This window comes from Lagopus muta, chromosome 6 (genome assembly GCF_023343835.1).
Source record: "Lagopus muta isolate bLagMut1 chromosome 6, bLagMut1 primary, whole genome shotgun sequence".
Classification (NCBI taxonomy): domain Eukaryota; kingdom Metazoa; phylum Chordata; class Aves; order Galliformes; family Phasianidae; genus Lagopus; species Lagopus muta.
The window spans coordinates 59,519,418-59,534,686 of record NC_064438.1 but is presented as its reverse complement, the minus strand read 5'-3'; the positions used below and the strand labels follow the sequence as shown (position 1 = coordinate 59,534,686).

The 15,269-nt window shown below is 52.6% G+C and overlaps 1 protein-coding gene and 1 long non-coding RNA gene across 2 annotated transcripts; both read right to left on the bottom strand.

Moving 5' to 3' along the window:
- Nucleotides 1-605: 605 nt before the first annotated feature.
- On the bottom strand, nt 606-9,896 carry LOC125695170 (rho GTPase-activating protein 32-like). Its single transcript, XM_048949330.1, has 14 exons — nt 9,807-9,896; nt 9,150-9,227; nt 8,275-8,356; nt 7,425-7,568; nt 6,732-6,834; nt 6,335-6,467; nt 5,725-5,807; nt 5,266-5,373; nt 4,758-4,903; nt 4,210-4,414; nt 3,263-3,408; nt 2,434-3,074; nt 2,058-2,244; nt 606-1,732 (listed from the first exon to the last, which is right to left on the bottom strand). Exons 2-12 carry the CDS (start codon nt 9,198-9,200, stop codon nt 2,647-2,649), a joined length of 1,629 nt encoding a protein of 542 aa, XP_048805287.1. The 5' UTR covers nt 9,201-9,227; nt 9,807-9,896; the 3' UTR covers nt 606-1,732; nt 2,058-2,244; nt 2,434-2,646.
- Nucleotides 9,897-12,821: 2,925 nt separating this feature from the next.
- Nucleotides 12,822-14,197, bottom strand: LOC125695173 (uncharacterized). Its single transcript, XR_007377841.1, has 3 exons — nt 13,748-14,197; nt 13,024-13,184; nt 12,822-12,936 (listed from the first exon to the last, which is right to left on the bottom strand). It is a non-coding gene; the product is annotated as an uncharacterized LOC125695173 (long non-coding RNA).
- Nucleotides 14,198-15,269: the final 1,072 nt, after the last annotated feature.

Sequence of the window (15,269 nt, the reverse complement as noted above, 5' to 3'; positions counted from 1 at the left end):
CAGCAGCCGGATGCTCACCCACCAAAGCACTCGCCCAGCAGATGCCTTTCACAGAATCATAGAATTAGCAAGCTTGCAAAAGATCTCCAAGATCATCCAGTCCAACCGTCCACCTACCACCAATATTCCCCACTAAGCCACGTCTAACGTTTCTTGAACACCTGCAGGGACAGTAACTCCATCACCTCCCTGGGCACTCCTGTGGAGAAGCGTTTCTTAACGTCCAGCCTCAATCTCCCCCCGTGCAACTTGAGGCCGTTCCCCCCAGTCCTATCGCTACTGACACGGGAGAATAAGACGACCCCCACCTCGACATAATCTCTCTTCAGCTCATTGTAGAGAGGGATAAGGTCTGCCCTGAGCCTCCTCTTCTCCAGGCTAAATAATCCCAGTTCTCTCAGCCAGCCGCTCCCCATGAGACTGGTGCTCTACACTCTTCACAGCTTCACTGCTCTTCTCTGGCAATATCTCGGGGATTCAGTGTCCTTCTTGTAGTCAGGGACCCAGAACTGAACACAGCACTCAAGGTGAGGACTCACCAGAGCTGAGTACAGGGGCATGATCACATCCCAGCTCCTGCTGTCTCCAGCCCTTTGCACTGCATTTCCAATCTCAACCCGTTCCTTCTGCAGTAGCGCTTGCATCCTCACTTAGGGCTGGAGCTCAAGAGCTCAACACAACAGGAAGAACACAGCGTGCAACTGGAAGACACGTCACACTTGTTCCAGACACTCAAGCTCACCCAGCAGTGCTAACTACCCCACAGTCACTTCAAACACACAGAAGCATCCAAGCCCTGACCATGCACACCCCCTCTTGTGATACTCGAGCCCACAGCTCACCTTCACACCTCTGTGCATTGCTGGGCTTTTACACTGACGCAGCCTCGCTCCAGCTCCGTGGCTGCCACACAAGGCCTGCAGGACCTCTTTCTCCGCAAACCCCATCTGCAGGCTTTGGCTCGTGAGGTTCACCACCTGCCCTTCTGAGCAAAGACAAACACCGAGACCGAGAGCAAAGTGCCACTGGCCCGGTCCCCCACCCTCAGTCCTGTCAGACATGCCCTGGTAACGAGACTCACCCCCAAAGCTTGGCTGGACAACAGCACAGGCATCACTCCTCAAACGCCCCATCCCAGCAGCCAGGGATCAAAGCCTTGGGACAGCTGAAACAAAGGGCTTTGCGAGCTTCCTGCTAGCTCTGAACATGAACAAATCCACCCCCGAGCAACAGGATGTGAGAAAACAGCAGCAGACAGCAACCTGCAGAACCAGCCCATCTGGGGCTGCTCCAGACGTTTGCACGCTCCCTTCCATGGCCCAGGCCAAGCTTGCTGAGCTGCTCCTCCTTTGTGCAGGGCAATGGTGCAGGTGCTGTGTGCTGGCTGTGCACAGCGTGCCTTTCACTTGCTTTTCCTCCCTCCATCTTCGGTTCGCAAAAAGCCTCTCCAACCTTCCCGTGCTAAAAAATCACTTAGGTAAAAAAGAACTGGCAAGCTTGCTTTTTAAATTACCTTACTTATACAACTTGATGCTTTAAAGCAGAAGCTCTCCCAGCAGTGACCTACCTTAGACAAGCTCAACTTTTGAGAGAAAAGTCATTCCTCTGCCTCTGCAGACTTTGCACACATTTCCAGGGGCAGCAGTCAGCCCAGTTCTCGGCACAGCTTTACCAGCCACAGAAATCCAGTTGATGCCCGCCATGCTTTTCTCTCTTCTGAAACACCGTGCTGCTGCAAGAAGCAAGGAGTAACATCACAGAAGCACAGAACTGGGCCTGGAAGGACCTCCAGGGATCACTGAGTCCAACACCCCTGCAAAACAGGCTCCTACAGCAGGCTGCGCAGGTGGGCGTCCAGGCGGTTGTGGAATATCTCCAGACAAGGAGAAGCCACAGCCTCCCTGGGCAGCCTGTTCCAGAGCTGCGCCATCCTCACCATAAAGACCTCCCTTCTCACCCACGGGCGGAACTTCCCGTGCTCCCCTTTTCGGCCATCTCCCCTTGCTTGGGGCCGCGCAGGGCTCCTCTCCCTGTCCCGCGACCGCTCTCCCGCACACCTCCGGCAGAGCTGCCCTCAGCACTCGCTCCCGTCGTGCCTCAGCTTCCGCCTCACTGCTGCCAGGACAGCAACGGCTGCCACCGAGGTCTGCCGCGCCTCCAACAGCCGGCTCCCAACGACCGCTCCCACGTGTGGTGGCTCAGCCAACTGCAGATTGGGAGATTGAGAGCCAGGAATGGACGCAGCTGGAGGAGAAAGGTGTTAGGGAGCAGCCAAGGCATCACAGTGCATCAAAAAGCCCTGAAGGGCATCACAAAGCCACCGCCAGGAAGCTTGGGGTTATCACAAGCAGCATCCAGGATGCTAGAGATTATTTGCTACCGTACCAAATGGGAGCTGCAGACATCCCGAAGCCAGACAAAACGGGAACAAACCTGGAGCTCTGCTTCATGCACCCTGCAGCCTCAGCGTTGCAAGCTGAGGTGCCTTGCTGTGTGTTGCATTCATCCCAGTCCTCGTGAATGAAGACTCCACAGGCATTCAAGGTGTTGAGTGAGCACGAGTGTGCTTTTATTATTAAAGGAAAGGACAGAAGGGCGTGAGAGGTCCAGGTAAAGGTGGGAATCGTCCTCTCTTGGATGGAAAGGTCACGGAGAGAGTGGCTCAGAGCTGTCAGATCCGCTGCACGGTGCCTGGGACTGAGGGCCTGATTCTAAGCCCCCCTCCAAGAGGCACGGCTTCTCATCGGTGATGCCGACCTGCTCCTGCACAGAGGTGCTGCTGTCGGGGCACTCGGACTGTGCTTGGGCTGGGCTGCACTGCAAAGGCGCCAGGTCACAGTCCAGGCTGGTGACTGTGGTGCCTGGCGGGCTCAGGTCAGCATCTTCAGCAGAGCCGGGAGAAATGAGGGCTTGAACTTGGATGAGCTCCCTCTCTCCATCACTGTTGTTACATGGAAGGCTGTCATGTGAACCGCAGCCATTTGTGCTTCCCAAGAGCTCTCCACTGGGGGAAGCACACAGCCCAGCTTCGCTACTTGCTCCGGCTCTTCTGGGTGGACAAGGGCTCAGTTCATCTAGGAAGGATACACAGGGGTTAGTGCCAAACTTTCACAAGCTGAATTACAAAAGTGGTTCTTGATCACAGGTGAACTAAAGGTGTCAGGTATGGGTTGGAACGCTGGAAGTAGATACAAGCCCACTGACAGCAAGAATTCTATGTTGCTGAAAAGCAAGGCGTTGAAAGCTGGATTTGCACCCTTACCTGCCAGCACTACGATTTCTATTTCTGAGGGCTCCCTGGGACGGCGCTGTGGCTGGCGTTTGGCCCCAGAAGATGGTTTTCCCAGGCTGAAGCAGGAACACCAACAGCCAGCTGGTGATTCCTTTATCATGGTGGGCGGACTTGGTCTGGAGAGAGAAAACAGGGAATGGTGTGAGCCGTGCGTGGAGCAGAGTGAGGGAAGACCTGCACTGAGCTCTTGCCAACAGTTGCTTGTTCCTAGCACCGCCTGGTTCCTGCTGAAACACAGCTTAGAAACTCGCTCCATTTCAAGCAGTGGAGGGATGGTTCCATTCCTACAGCTCAGCCCTGAAGTCTTGCTGGCTAAATTCCCCTCAACTGTGTCAAGCAAGATGCAGAGCACGTGAGGTCCACAGGCTCCACACACCTGTACAGGACAGCGCCTAAAGGAAGGCTTTGACTGAGTTGGCAGGCATAACTGCTGGCTGAGGAATTGCACAGCCATAAAGGAACGTCAAAAGCATCTCTGACTCTGACTCTGACAGCTCATCGGCCCATCTCACTGCCATGTCTAGTTTCTCGTGCCAGCAGGTCTGACCAACAGCTCTGCTTTCAGGAGAACAGGAATTGGTTTCAGGCACGTGGCCGTGAAGTCCGGAAAACCCCAACGTTTCCAGGTACATCCAGCACAGTCCAGGGTAGACGTCAGCGTGGCTTTGTGCATCTCGTGACTGCCTGCCCAGCAAGGAAGGAACGGCAGCCTTGTGTGGCTAAACTCAGCCCGTCAGGCAACTGAATGTTAGTTCAATCTCACAGTCCAAAGTGGAGTGGAGATTCACTGCAACACTTCAGGCACCATTCATTAAATCTAGTTTCCACAAGTTTAGGCACTAGAAATAGTGGGGACAAAACAAACACAAGCCACCCAAACAGTGATGATAGCTGCTGGAAAACAAAGTCCTCTTTACCTTTCAGATGGAAAGTCGATGACTGTGTGGAATTTCCCCCGTACAGCTGCGGGGCCTTCTTCCACCTCTATGTCCCTGCTCTCAGTCACAACCACAGGAGAGCTGCTGTGGCCTCGCCTCCGTGCCTGCGCCTCCTCCAGGCTAAGCAGCTCTGTAGCAGGAGAAGACGCCTGCACAGACTGGGGCCCTGAGAGAGAACTGTGCCCTGGAAGGGAAAACCACAGGTGAGAGCCAGGATCAGAAAGCGGCAGCACAGCCATCACAGGTCCGGGGGAGCTGCTGTGTTTTCCTCAGACTTGCTTAACCAAGCCGCTGCAAGAAGAGCAGCTCAAAATAACCATGTGCTCAGACATGTGTCTATGGCAAAGGATGAAGTCATAATTAAGAGCAGCTCCCTGTATCGAAACAGGCAAACAAAAACCCTAGAAAGCAGGTATGGTGAACTCAGAAAACTTCGCTGCCACACTTTCACCAAGCTTCACCTGCTTCCAAGACATCATAGTGACGGTGACAGGACCAAGATAAAGCTAATGGAGGAAGACACTCACCTGCTCCACCTGCCATGTCAGGTCCAGATGTGGAGCAGAAGAGGACGTCTGTGTGGTCGATGATGAATTCCACCACAGACGACTGCGTCTGCAGTTCCGTGCAGGCAGCTCTCCCACTGGCGCAGGCAGACTCGCTCTGCTGTGATCTGTAGAAAAGGCAGGTTTTAGAAGTCATTCAGCCAAGATCGCTTCCCCAGGTCTGAATTACTGCAGCCCAAAGCTGTCACATTTGTTCTCTGGAGACTTCCGCAGTGGGCAGTGATGCCACTGAAGAAGTTCTCCTGGCTGATCAAGGACACACCAGTCCCATCTAAACAAGAGAGCAGCAATGCTCAGCTAGAAATTGTGCCCACGTGGGGTTGGAGAACAGTCCAGGCTCCTGCTCTGCTGTCAGCCACTCACTGCAGATTTTACAGGAGAAGAGCACATGTGGTGCAGAAGGGAGGACTGCTTTATTCTACTGGAGAACAGATGTAAGCGTTCTGTTGAAACGGAAAAAGAAGTTTACCTTAAGAGGTTTGGAGCCCACACAATTGCTAAGTTCTTCGCATGCATGTTTGTGGTGGAGCAGTGCCCAGCCAGACAGGCCAAGTGTCTCATCAGATACGCCAAGGTCCTGGGAAACAAGAGAGGCAAATGTTCAGCACCAGCCAGCATCCCGTGCTGCGACTCACAAAGCAAACCTCAATTCACACTAGTTGTTATTAGTGCTACTGATGCTGAAGATGAAGTAGATCCAACTTGACCAAGTGCCACGCTGCAGAACCCAGCACCAGCACAGCACAGCCACAGCCATCAGCTGCACCAAGCGTGCCCCGTGCCCAGGAACTGACCCCATCAATTAACCCCATGCAGTGTTTCAGCACACCCAGGCATCCCGTTGCTCGCGTGAGACAAAGCCTGGAATTGCACTTTGCCCTCTGAAGTGCAGCAGGGCTGAGCTCAGCAGGCTGAGGGCAGCACTGACCTGTAGTGAGGAGCGGGCAGCTGCTGGATGACGTCCCGCATTCTGACCAGCCGCTCCTCCTCCGTAGTGGCACCAACAGCATCCTGGAAAAGGGCAGAAAGGGATTGAGACACAAATCAGGCGAGATACCTGCCGCAGGGTCGGGAACCATGGGCACAGCGCGCTGCTGGTCAGCACTGAGAAAGATTTTAGGCCTCCCCAGAGGCAACTGGCGAACATAGCGGCACGCAGCTGGTGCCACCACGGCCAAGGAGTCCAAGCACCGGGCCGGTTTACAGCCTGGTTGGGCAGCTCAGCTCCTCGCAGGGGGCATTCATCTCCAAGTACCCTTGGCTATTAATTCCCTTCCCGTTCCAGAAATAGTTGGGAATAGCAAAAAACAAACAAACAAACAAACAACACAGGAATTCTCGTAAGCATTGTGAATATGGAAATAACCACCTCCTGGGGCCACCAGAAGTGGCATCAGCACAATGCAGGATGTGGCAAAGACATGCGAGTAAACCCCGTGGCGCTAACAGAAGAAGGGCCTCAGAGCTGGGGCACTGCTGCAGCCATCTCCCAAGAGGCCCAGGGAAGAGGGAAAGGAAAGGCGTTGCCTTGTGCTTACCGAGAACTTGTCGTACAGCTGGTCGGTCAGCAGGGGGGTCGGGAGCTCCCTGAAGTACATTTTGCAGAGGGAGCTCGCGCTGTGAACGTCGCGGACGGTTAGCTCAGGAACCTGCTCAGACTCAAATTCCTGGCTGCAGAGAAGGACACGAAAACGGTTGAGAAAGAGGAAAGCAAGTCAAAAGCCACACCCAATGCAATCAAGAGTTGGAAGGGCTTCCTGATGTACAGGAGAACACAACCACTCGGCCACCAGCACCACGTCAGCCGCGCTGGATGGGATGTTCCCAAAGGAGACCTTCTCTTGGTGCTAAGGCATGGCCCACAGGCCTCTGAACACCCGCAACAGGGCACGTGCCCCTGCTGGCAGCTGTGTCTGTCAGTCGCAGCACTCTTACCGCAGTCTCTGGACGTTGGACGCCACGCCGGACAGGCGGTATATCCCCTGCACCACGCCATGCTGCTCGATGAACTCGGCGCAGCTCTGGAGGACCTGGGGGACTAAAGAACACGTGCCGGCGGTTACTGGAGCTCCTCATTCAAGTCCTGGCTCAGGCTACGCTCCCGCCACATCCCATCCACTAAGCCCAGCCAGGCTACTGCTGTGTTCTTCCTTGAAGGGGACAGCTGTCAGAGACACCTCTGCAGGAGCTGCTGAGGAAACTGGACAGAGATGTGTTCCTTGCGTTCCAGAAATGCCAGGACCTAGGAATCAGCCTGGAGAAAGTAATTCCGGGGAAGCCGCAGACATTGCAAGTCCCATCACAGCTCCCACGGGAATGGAGGTGGAAAATCTCACGCCCGGAAGGAGCTGGGAAACTGAGGCAGGACACTCTCTTTGGCCAAAAGGCTTCCTTTCTTTTCAGGCTACCAGGGGATTGGCTTACAGGCTTTGCTTTAAGCAAATACAAATGTGCTTGTCCCTTAGGAGCATTTCCCTTGCAGCCATCACCTACTCACTTTATCTTTCAGTCGTCAACTCCCATTCCCCGTTTCTCCATTGGTATCAACCTGCCCCTTGCTAGATACCATCTCCCTTTCAGCTTTAGGTTCCCAAACAGGGAGGCTCTCAGGAATGGGCTGTCCCTTACCATCACGACCAGAGTGGAGAAGATGCTCTCCCAGGTCACGGCCGAACACCCTCTCCTTCTCCACCTCCCGCTCTTTCCGTTGCTTTGGCCGGGCCTTCACCACGGAACGAAGGAAGGTGAGGAGCTTGCCGCGCTTCTTTGGCACTGCACAACAAAAGGAAGAAACCAGTTCATCTCAGGTTTGGCTCCGTTGGACGAGGCCGAGCACAACACATTCTACAGAGCACCTCAAAACGGGAAGAACATGATGAGCAAGTGCGTACCAAAATGGATTTTCCCCAACCCTGGAGGAGTCCAAGGCCAGACTGGATGGGGCCCTGGGCAGCCTGGTCCAGTCCCACATTAAATGTGGAGCTTGGTTGGCAGCCCAGCTTGAGGCAGGGGGCTTGGAGCTTGATGATCCTTGAGCTCCCTTCCATGCCAAGCCATTCTACAAGGATTCTAGGATTTCCCCAGCTCCAGTCATAAACACAGGAGGACTGGGCCAAATCTCTGCACGTTCTGATGGAGTTTAATGCACTCCTCTTGCTTAGCTTGCTCAACCTGCGCATTAAGGACCCTCTTGAAAAGCCACGTTCTGATCAAGCACAGAAGCACTAGCACAACCAGACCTCTATCTGTCCACCAGGGACGCTGGCTGTTCTCAGCCTCGTACTGACTTGCAGGAGAACTACCTTTGCCTTCCCTCATTCTCACTGCCTACAAACACCAGCCATACGCCCCGTGCTATGCATGAAGGATCATCAGCACACAGGATAACGTGGGAAGGATAAGGGAGGTATTAAACATGGAACACACCCAAAAAAGACTCCATTTTGCTTCCCTGCACCATCAAATGGATCATCCGTACCTGGCTTTGGCACCGAATTGATGAGAGACTCCGGGATTTTTCCGTTAATGAGCTCCACGCACTCACCAGGGAAAAATCCAACCTGTAACAAGAAGAAGAAGAGAGGTGTGATACTGAAGGCAGCGTTTCTCAGGCCTGAACTGTTCAAACATCACATTTTCCTCATAACGTGCCTGCCGGATGCTCCGTAAGACAATCCAACAAAAAAATGGCCTGCTTAAAATTAATAATTATTCCAAATTGGCAGGCAAATATCCATAAAACTGTGTATGGAGCGGGGAAAGGACAAGTGTGCTATGCACCCCTAAATATCAAGTGTGCCCGAAGGGAAAGACTTCATACAGAAGCTATATATTATGATAGATTGATGCAGCTAGATCTGAGTTAGCACAGCCTATGAACTTTCTGCTTGCTGACTGAGATGCAGCTGCCATCTCCAGCTCTGAGCTACCCAGCCTTCTGCAGCCAGCAGCAGCAGCAAGCACACAGAGGCTCTGTTACCCTGCCTCATCTCGGCTGACAGGCAGCGACTTCCTAAAAGACACTGACTTCACCTTCCGCATGGGTGCAAGCACAAGTGCTCAGAGACACTGAAACACGTGTCCTAGCTGCTGCATTTCCAAAGGTGCGGTTCAGTGGCCGTGACCTGATGCATGCTGTGAGGGCTCTTCTTTCTAAGTTAATTGAGGAGGCAGTTTCCTACAAAGACCAACTTTCAGCTCTGGCCTAAGCCCACAGCAAAAGGCAAAGTCCCCTGACACCAACACAGGGAAACCATTTTCCATGTGGAGCCATGCTGTGCAGGCAGGGCAGCTCTAAGCTGAGATTCCTGCCTCGACCCAAGTTGCGCTCTCACGTCTGAAGCTTGTGCCTACCTGAAAGCCGTGCTTGCCTCTCCAGCGGGGGCTCAGCTCCTGAGGCGGCATATCGATGACGCACACGAGGTCTCCCACCTGCAAGAGATTGCAACGTCAATCCCAGCTTCAGCACGGCTGGGAGGAAAGCGCAGCTCAAATGACTGCATTCTTCTGCACTGCCCAATATCGTCAAGCTTGAGAGCCATTGCACCAGTGCAGCTCTTCAGGCATTTGCAGTCGTACAACCGAACGTGGAGGTAGAAGAGTCACTGCAATACACAACACACAGAATTCAGCTGTTCAGTATGAAATGGTTCTCAAAAGCAGCAGGCTCTTTGCCAAAGGGAGAGCTCCAATTAAACCGCAGGCATAAGTCAGCAGAACTGATCCTGAACAGGTCTGCACACTCCATACACTGCTCTGCCATTGCTCAGAGACCAGGCTACCACACTGGGCAGTAGCTCTTTGATCACAAGATTCCAATGCCAAATAGAGCCATAGTTTAGAGATGGCTGAACTCCTCCCTGCATCCAACCCAGTGCAAGTCTAATCTGGAACCGCATCTGCTGGGCTTCACCTCACCAAACACTCTGAAGCTGTCTGAGAATATTCCTGATAGCTTCACATGTTATACTCTTCTGTACAGGACAACAAGGAACACCCTTAACTGCTTACCTCCAAGGAGAGTTCACCCGGTGCCTGGGCAACGTATCTCTTAATAACGTGGGCAGCAGCAATAGCTGGGATATTAAGAGATGACTCTTCACGGACCAGCAGGGGCTTCCCGTTGTTCTCAGCCTGAAACAGAGAGCACAGGCCATGGTGAGGAGCTGAGGGCAAACGAGGAGGATTTCAGGCTGAGGAGCACGTCAGCAGAGAAAGCTGCAGGAAATGCACTCGGTCCTTATCATGGGCACACAAGAAGGAACGGCAAGGCTAAGAACATGCCCGCAGCAAGGAAAGAAAGCCTTTAAGGCAGCTTTTCAGTGACACTGATAGAGCCGCAAGGATTCGCTCTCTCTTGAAAAGCGGGAGAGCACATCTGCAGCTCACTCTGCTGGCTCAAATCAGGGAACAAAGACCAATCAGAGCTCCGTACTCTACCTCCATCCGTGTCATGTCAGGCCCACAGCTGATCTCGCTGCACGCGACGCCCATCACAGCAGGCACGACAAGCTGGAACTGAAGAGAAACACGCTCATATTTTCTCTCTTCACACACCACAGTATTGAGAGACTACCGGAGAACTACCCTTGGCTATCCTCTGGCACAGGCAGGTGCTCTAGAAGCAACCACTCTGTTCACTCCGTTCAAATGGGACAGCCCATTAGGCAGCATTTGACCAAGCAGCTGTCCCTCTGCTAGCAGATGGGGACTGGCACAAAGCAGCAGATGCATTCACCCAGGGTGCTCTGACAGCGCAGCAGCAGGGCAGTGAGAGGAATCATTGCTGCAGGTGCATCTGCTCCCCGGCCACGGCTCCCAGCAGCCTCACCACCGGCACCTGCTGCAGCCCCGCACATCAAGGACATTTCCTTGATTGCATCTCTGCTGTGCTCCCTACAGCTGCCGCGCACACTCACACAGCCCAAGCGTGCGTGCTTGTGACCTTGGGTCACGCTCTGCAGCTCGGCACAAACTGGGCCTTGGACTCTTTGCCTAAGGGATTGGTTTCCTTCAGACCAGCTGGTCACAGCACCACACACAGCATCCTTCTGAGGGCGGAGCTGCAGGGGAAGGGAAAAAGCCCACACGGGACCAGTGTCCCATCAAAGCTGGGTGAGGCTGTGTTACCAAACATGGTGCGACACAGTGCTGGTCAACCACGTGGGGGGACAAAGCGTGGCACGTACCTGGCAGGAGATCAGAACAAGGTAGACAATTCCTTGAACTCGCAGCTGTTTCTTGTCACTTTGCTCTGTTCTTCCACGAGCGAAAGCTGCACCAAGGGAGCGGGTAGAGGAGAGAGAAGGAACAGGTCTGTGAGCTTGCACAATGGAGCAAAGATGACAAGGGAAAAACCATGGGACAAATGCCATCTTTGTGGATCGCTTGGGAATGCAGGTACTGGCTGAAAGTTACGTCTGATGGACAAGAGTAAGCAGTATGAGCTGCTAGGAGCTCCACCAGCCAGCAGTTCTCAACAGCTCACATCCCATCCCTCTATCCCACGCCCTGTCTCAGCTTACCTACAAGATGCTGCGCAAGACACAAGGGGTGAAAACGAAGGCACTCAGTCGCTGCACAAGGGCAACAAGCGAGCTACTCACGCAGAGCTCAAGCGCTCCAATGAAGGGACGCAGCACGCACTGCTCCTCCCCTCATTCCAGCCGCTTGTGACATCACTAAGGGCCACCAGGCTGCTCCGCCATGACAACAGGGTGGGGAGGCAAGACCATGTCACAGGACCAGAAGATTCCAACACAGCACCCAACATTCTAGAATCAGCGGGCGGTTGGAATTCTACCTCAGCCCAATCCTGCAGAAGCTGCCATGCGGTTTCATGACCACAGCGCAGGACCCAGCGCTTGCTCCTGTGCAGCCTCCTACGACTGGCCTCAGCTGTGCAGCCTGGTACGACTGGCCTCAGGCCGTCCCTCTGCAGGGCCTTCCTGCCCTCGGGCAGATGGACATTGCTTCCCAACAGTGTACCTTGCAGCGCAGGGCCTATGTACAATCCACACTGGAGTCCTATAGATCTCTATCAAGCTATCTATACCTAGACACACAGTCACCACTACCATCTTTTTTCTTAGTCTTGAGGTACACCATTCAGCTGTTTCATTGTCATCAAACAACCCCACTGACGGCACACTGCTGACACAACGTCCTCGCAAACACAGCAGCAACTCCTGGCACCGATAGCTCCGGGTACAACAAGCACAGGGCTCTGGGTTGCTTTGGATGCAGTTGCAGCATGGATCTGAGGGCTATGTGGAAGGGGATATATTGCAAATTGCACCGACGTTTTCACACCATTTCTCTTTCGGCATGGTCCCAGCACCTGGCACGCTGATCATCATCCTGAATATACATTTTGTCAAACTTCTACAACTAATGAAATAGTTCCTTACCAAACACAATCTGATCACTCTTCTGGCCATATTTTGTTCCAGCTACCGCTTCCTGCGGGTGCCACAAACAGCGCTGCATCACCTATAGCTCTCTGCCCTTACAGTTCTCACGCTGTCTGGGCAGTCCTCGTGGCCTCAAAACTCTCTCATGCCACACGTGCCACATTCTGAGGCACAGAATATATATCACACTACTTCAAAACGCCTTTTTTTTTTATAATATAATGATACTAGGGATAATCATCTGGAGCTAGAGCAATATGAAAAAATTCCCTTCAGTTCAACCATAAGTCTGCCCCATGGACTCCAGAAGAGCTCTAAGAATACGCAGGGTGGACATGGATGGCAGCTACCATAAGAGTAAGCAATGAAAAATGTGGTTGTGAGCCATGCTGTGTCATTGCATCTGCAGGCAGGGATTCTCCTTGGACTGAGCAGAGTGCAGATGTAGCCTGAGAAAAGAACTTAGGATCATTCAGGAAAAGCAAATGAGTTGAGTAATTAATTGAAGAAACTCACGTTCTAAAGGTACTTAGAAGGACAGAGTATTTCCCAACAGAATGGGTTTAACTGTCTATTCCCTGTTTTGTTGGACAGGTCTACTCTATGTATGCTTAGACTGACCTGAGAGGGCATGCTTCAGCACACCCCAGAATTTCCAGTTTCCACATCGTCCAGGCAGCGCAAGTGCGGTGTACGTCTCCCTTGGCACAGACATCAAGCTTTTCTTCCTGTGCAATCAAACACGTAGTGAGTCAGAAAGGACTCGTGAACATGAAACTTATTTTGCACACACCATTAGAATATAGCTAAGGTACCTCCACTGAGATGAGCAAGCTTCGGTTTGGGTTTGGGCTTAAAGGCTGCCAGCTTAGATAGAAACACTGCCATTCGGAAGGCTAAGAAACCTTGGCGCTTAAAATTCCTGGAGACTTGGAGAGTTCTCAAAGAAACCTTGAAAAGCTGCCTTGAAGTATTCCTGTTGAAAATTGCTGGGATGCCTTACCACATCATTCACCAGGACCATTCATATCATACACCATAGATTAGATCAGTTTTAAAACCATGGATTGTAATTATCGGCAATACTTCCTCCCTGTGGATCTCAAGCCCTCGTGAGTGACTGCAATGGGGGGCGGCAAGGGGATTGTGGTGCTAAGCTGAACATCATTCCAGAAATCTGTTCTCCTGAACTAAAAATACGGGCTAAAGGAAACAAGGCGTGTGTTCATCATTACACTGACTGCATCAGAGTGTGCTTTTGTGCACACGTGGACCTAGAGACATCGCTAAGAATTCAATTGGTCCACCCAATCCTTAAGCAACTCAGTAATTCAAGACACCTAACAAGGATGGAGGCTCAGTGGGCCATGGGCAAAGCAGGGAGGACAGAGGCAGGAAGCAGGAAGGAGTTCAACTCCAGCTCTCCCACACAAAAGACTGGGAGAGCTGAGTCAGCACCACGGGAGGAGTTACGACACAGCTTGGGAGCTTACAGAGAGACCTGAGATTGCCAAAGGACGGCGCCAGGGTAACTCTCACCAGTCCTGTGCAGGGGTTTCATGGATGCTTGGGATGCTGACTTCCACTGCCTGTGTCGTTGGTAGGAAGTCCAGGTGACAAAGGCTCCTTCTGCCTGGGTAACGCTTCTGTGGTTCCATGATTATGACTGGAGGGGGGGAAAAAAAAAAAAAAAAAAAAGTAAAGTAAAGCACGCAACCCTGTAAAATTTGCTACTGTGTTGTTCTTGTCAGCACGACAACTCAGATGAGGGTTACGTGTCCTGCACCGGACTGAAAATGCATCCAAGCCCATATTGCACACAGCTTCATCTCAGGGCCAAGAAGAAACGGTGCAAAGATGTTCAGAAGATTCTCGGTGCAGATGAAGGCGCAGGGTGCGTACGTATTCTCTTCAGTTCTCTTCAATAATAAATATTAATTGAGAATCCAAAGATAACTTATCAAGAAGTAGCATGAAAGGTCGATGAAAAGGAAATTACACGACAAACTATTTTCATTTAAGAAATCCCTGCTAAACCTCTCCCCATCAAAAAGGGAGCATCCTGGGCACTGTTAGCAGCAGTTCGGAGAACATCCTGCACCACAAGATGCGACACAGTCTTTTCTTCTTTATGAACAAGCCCCTCATTTCTCTACTCAGCATCAGATTCCCTCAAGTTCAAACACGAGGATCAGAACAGCCGCTCAGTCCTGCTGAGAGGAACCCACGGCTGGGATGTCCCCCCGTCCCGTTCCACGCTATTTCCAGCATCGCTGGGGAAAGGAGGAGCGACTGCCATCACCTACCCAGGCTTCTGCGAGGCCTTCCATACGGTCACACATCACAGGGAGAAGCATGGCTGAGAGCTCTCGTGCCACAAAGCTCGGGGCTGCAGAAATCAAGGTTGCCCCCAAGATGCTGTGTGTAACAACAGGACTTACTGCACGTGAGACATGAAAGACAAGGCTAAGGTGAAAAAGCCTCCACTCCCCATGGATGTGGCTGTCTGCACAGACAACAGCTGCCTGCTGTCCAGCAGCCGGATGCTCACCCACCAAAGCACTCGCCCAGCAGATGCCTTTCACAGAATCATAGAATTAGCAAGCTTGCAAAAGATCTCCAAGATCATCCAGTCCAACCGTCCACCTACCACCAATATTCCCCACTAAGCCACGTCTAACGTTTCTTGAACACCTGCAGGGACAGTAACTCCATCACCTCCCTGGGCACTCCTGTGGAGAAGCGTTTCTTAACGTCCAGCCTCAATCTCCCCCCGTGCAACTTGAGGCCGTTCCCCCCAGTCCTATCGCTACTGACACGGGAGAATAAGACGACCCCCACCTCGACATAATCTCTCTTCAGCTCATTGTAGAGAGGGATAAGGTCTGCCCTGAGCCTCCTCTTCTCCAGGCTAAATAATCCCAGTTCTCTCAGCCAGCCGCTCCCCATGAGACTGGTGCTCTACACTCTTCACAGCTTCACTGCTCTTCTCTGGCAATATCTCGGGGATTCAGTGTCCTTCTTGTAGTCAGGGACCCAGAACTGAACACAGCACTCAAGG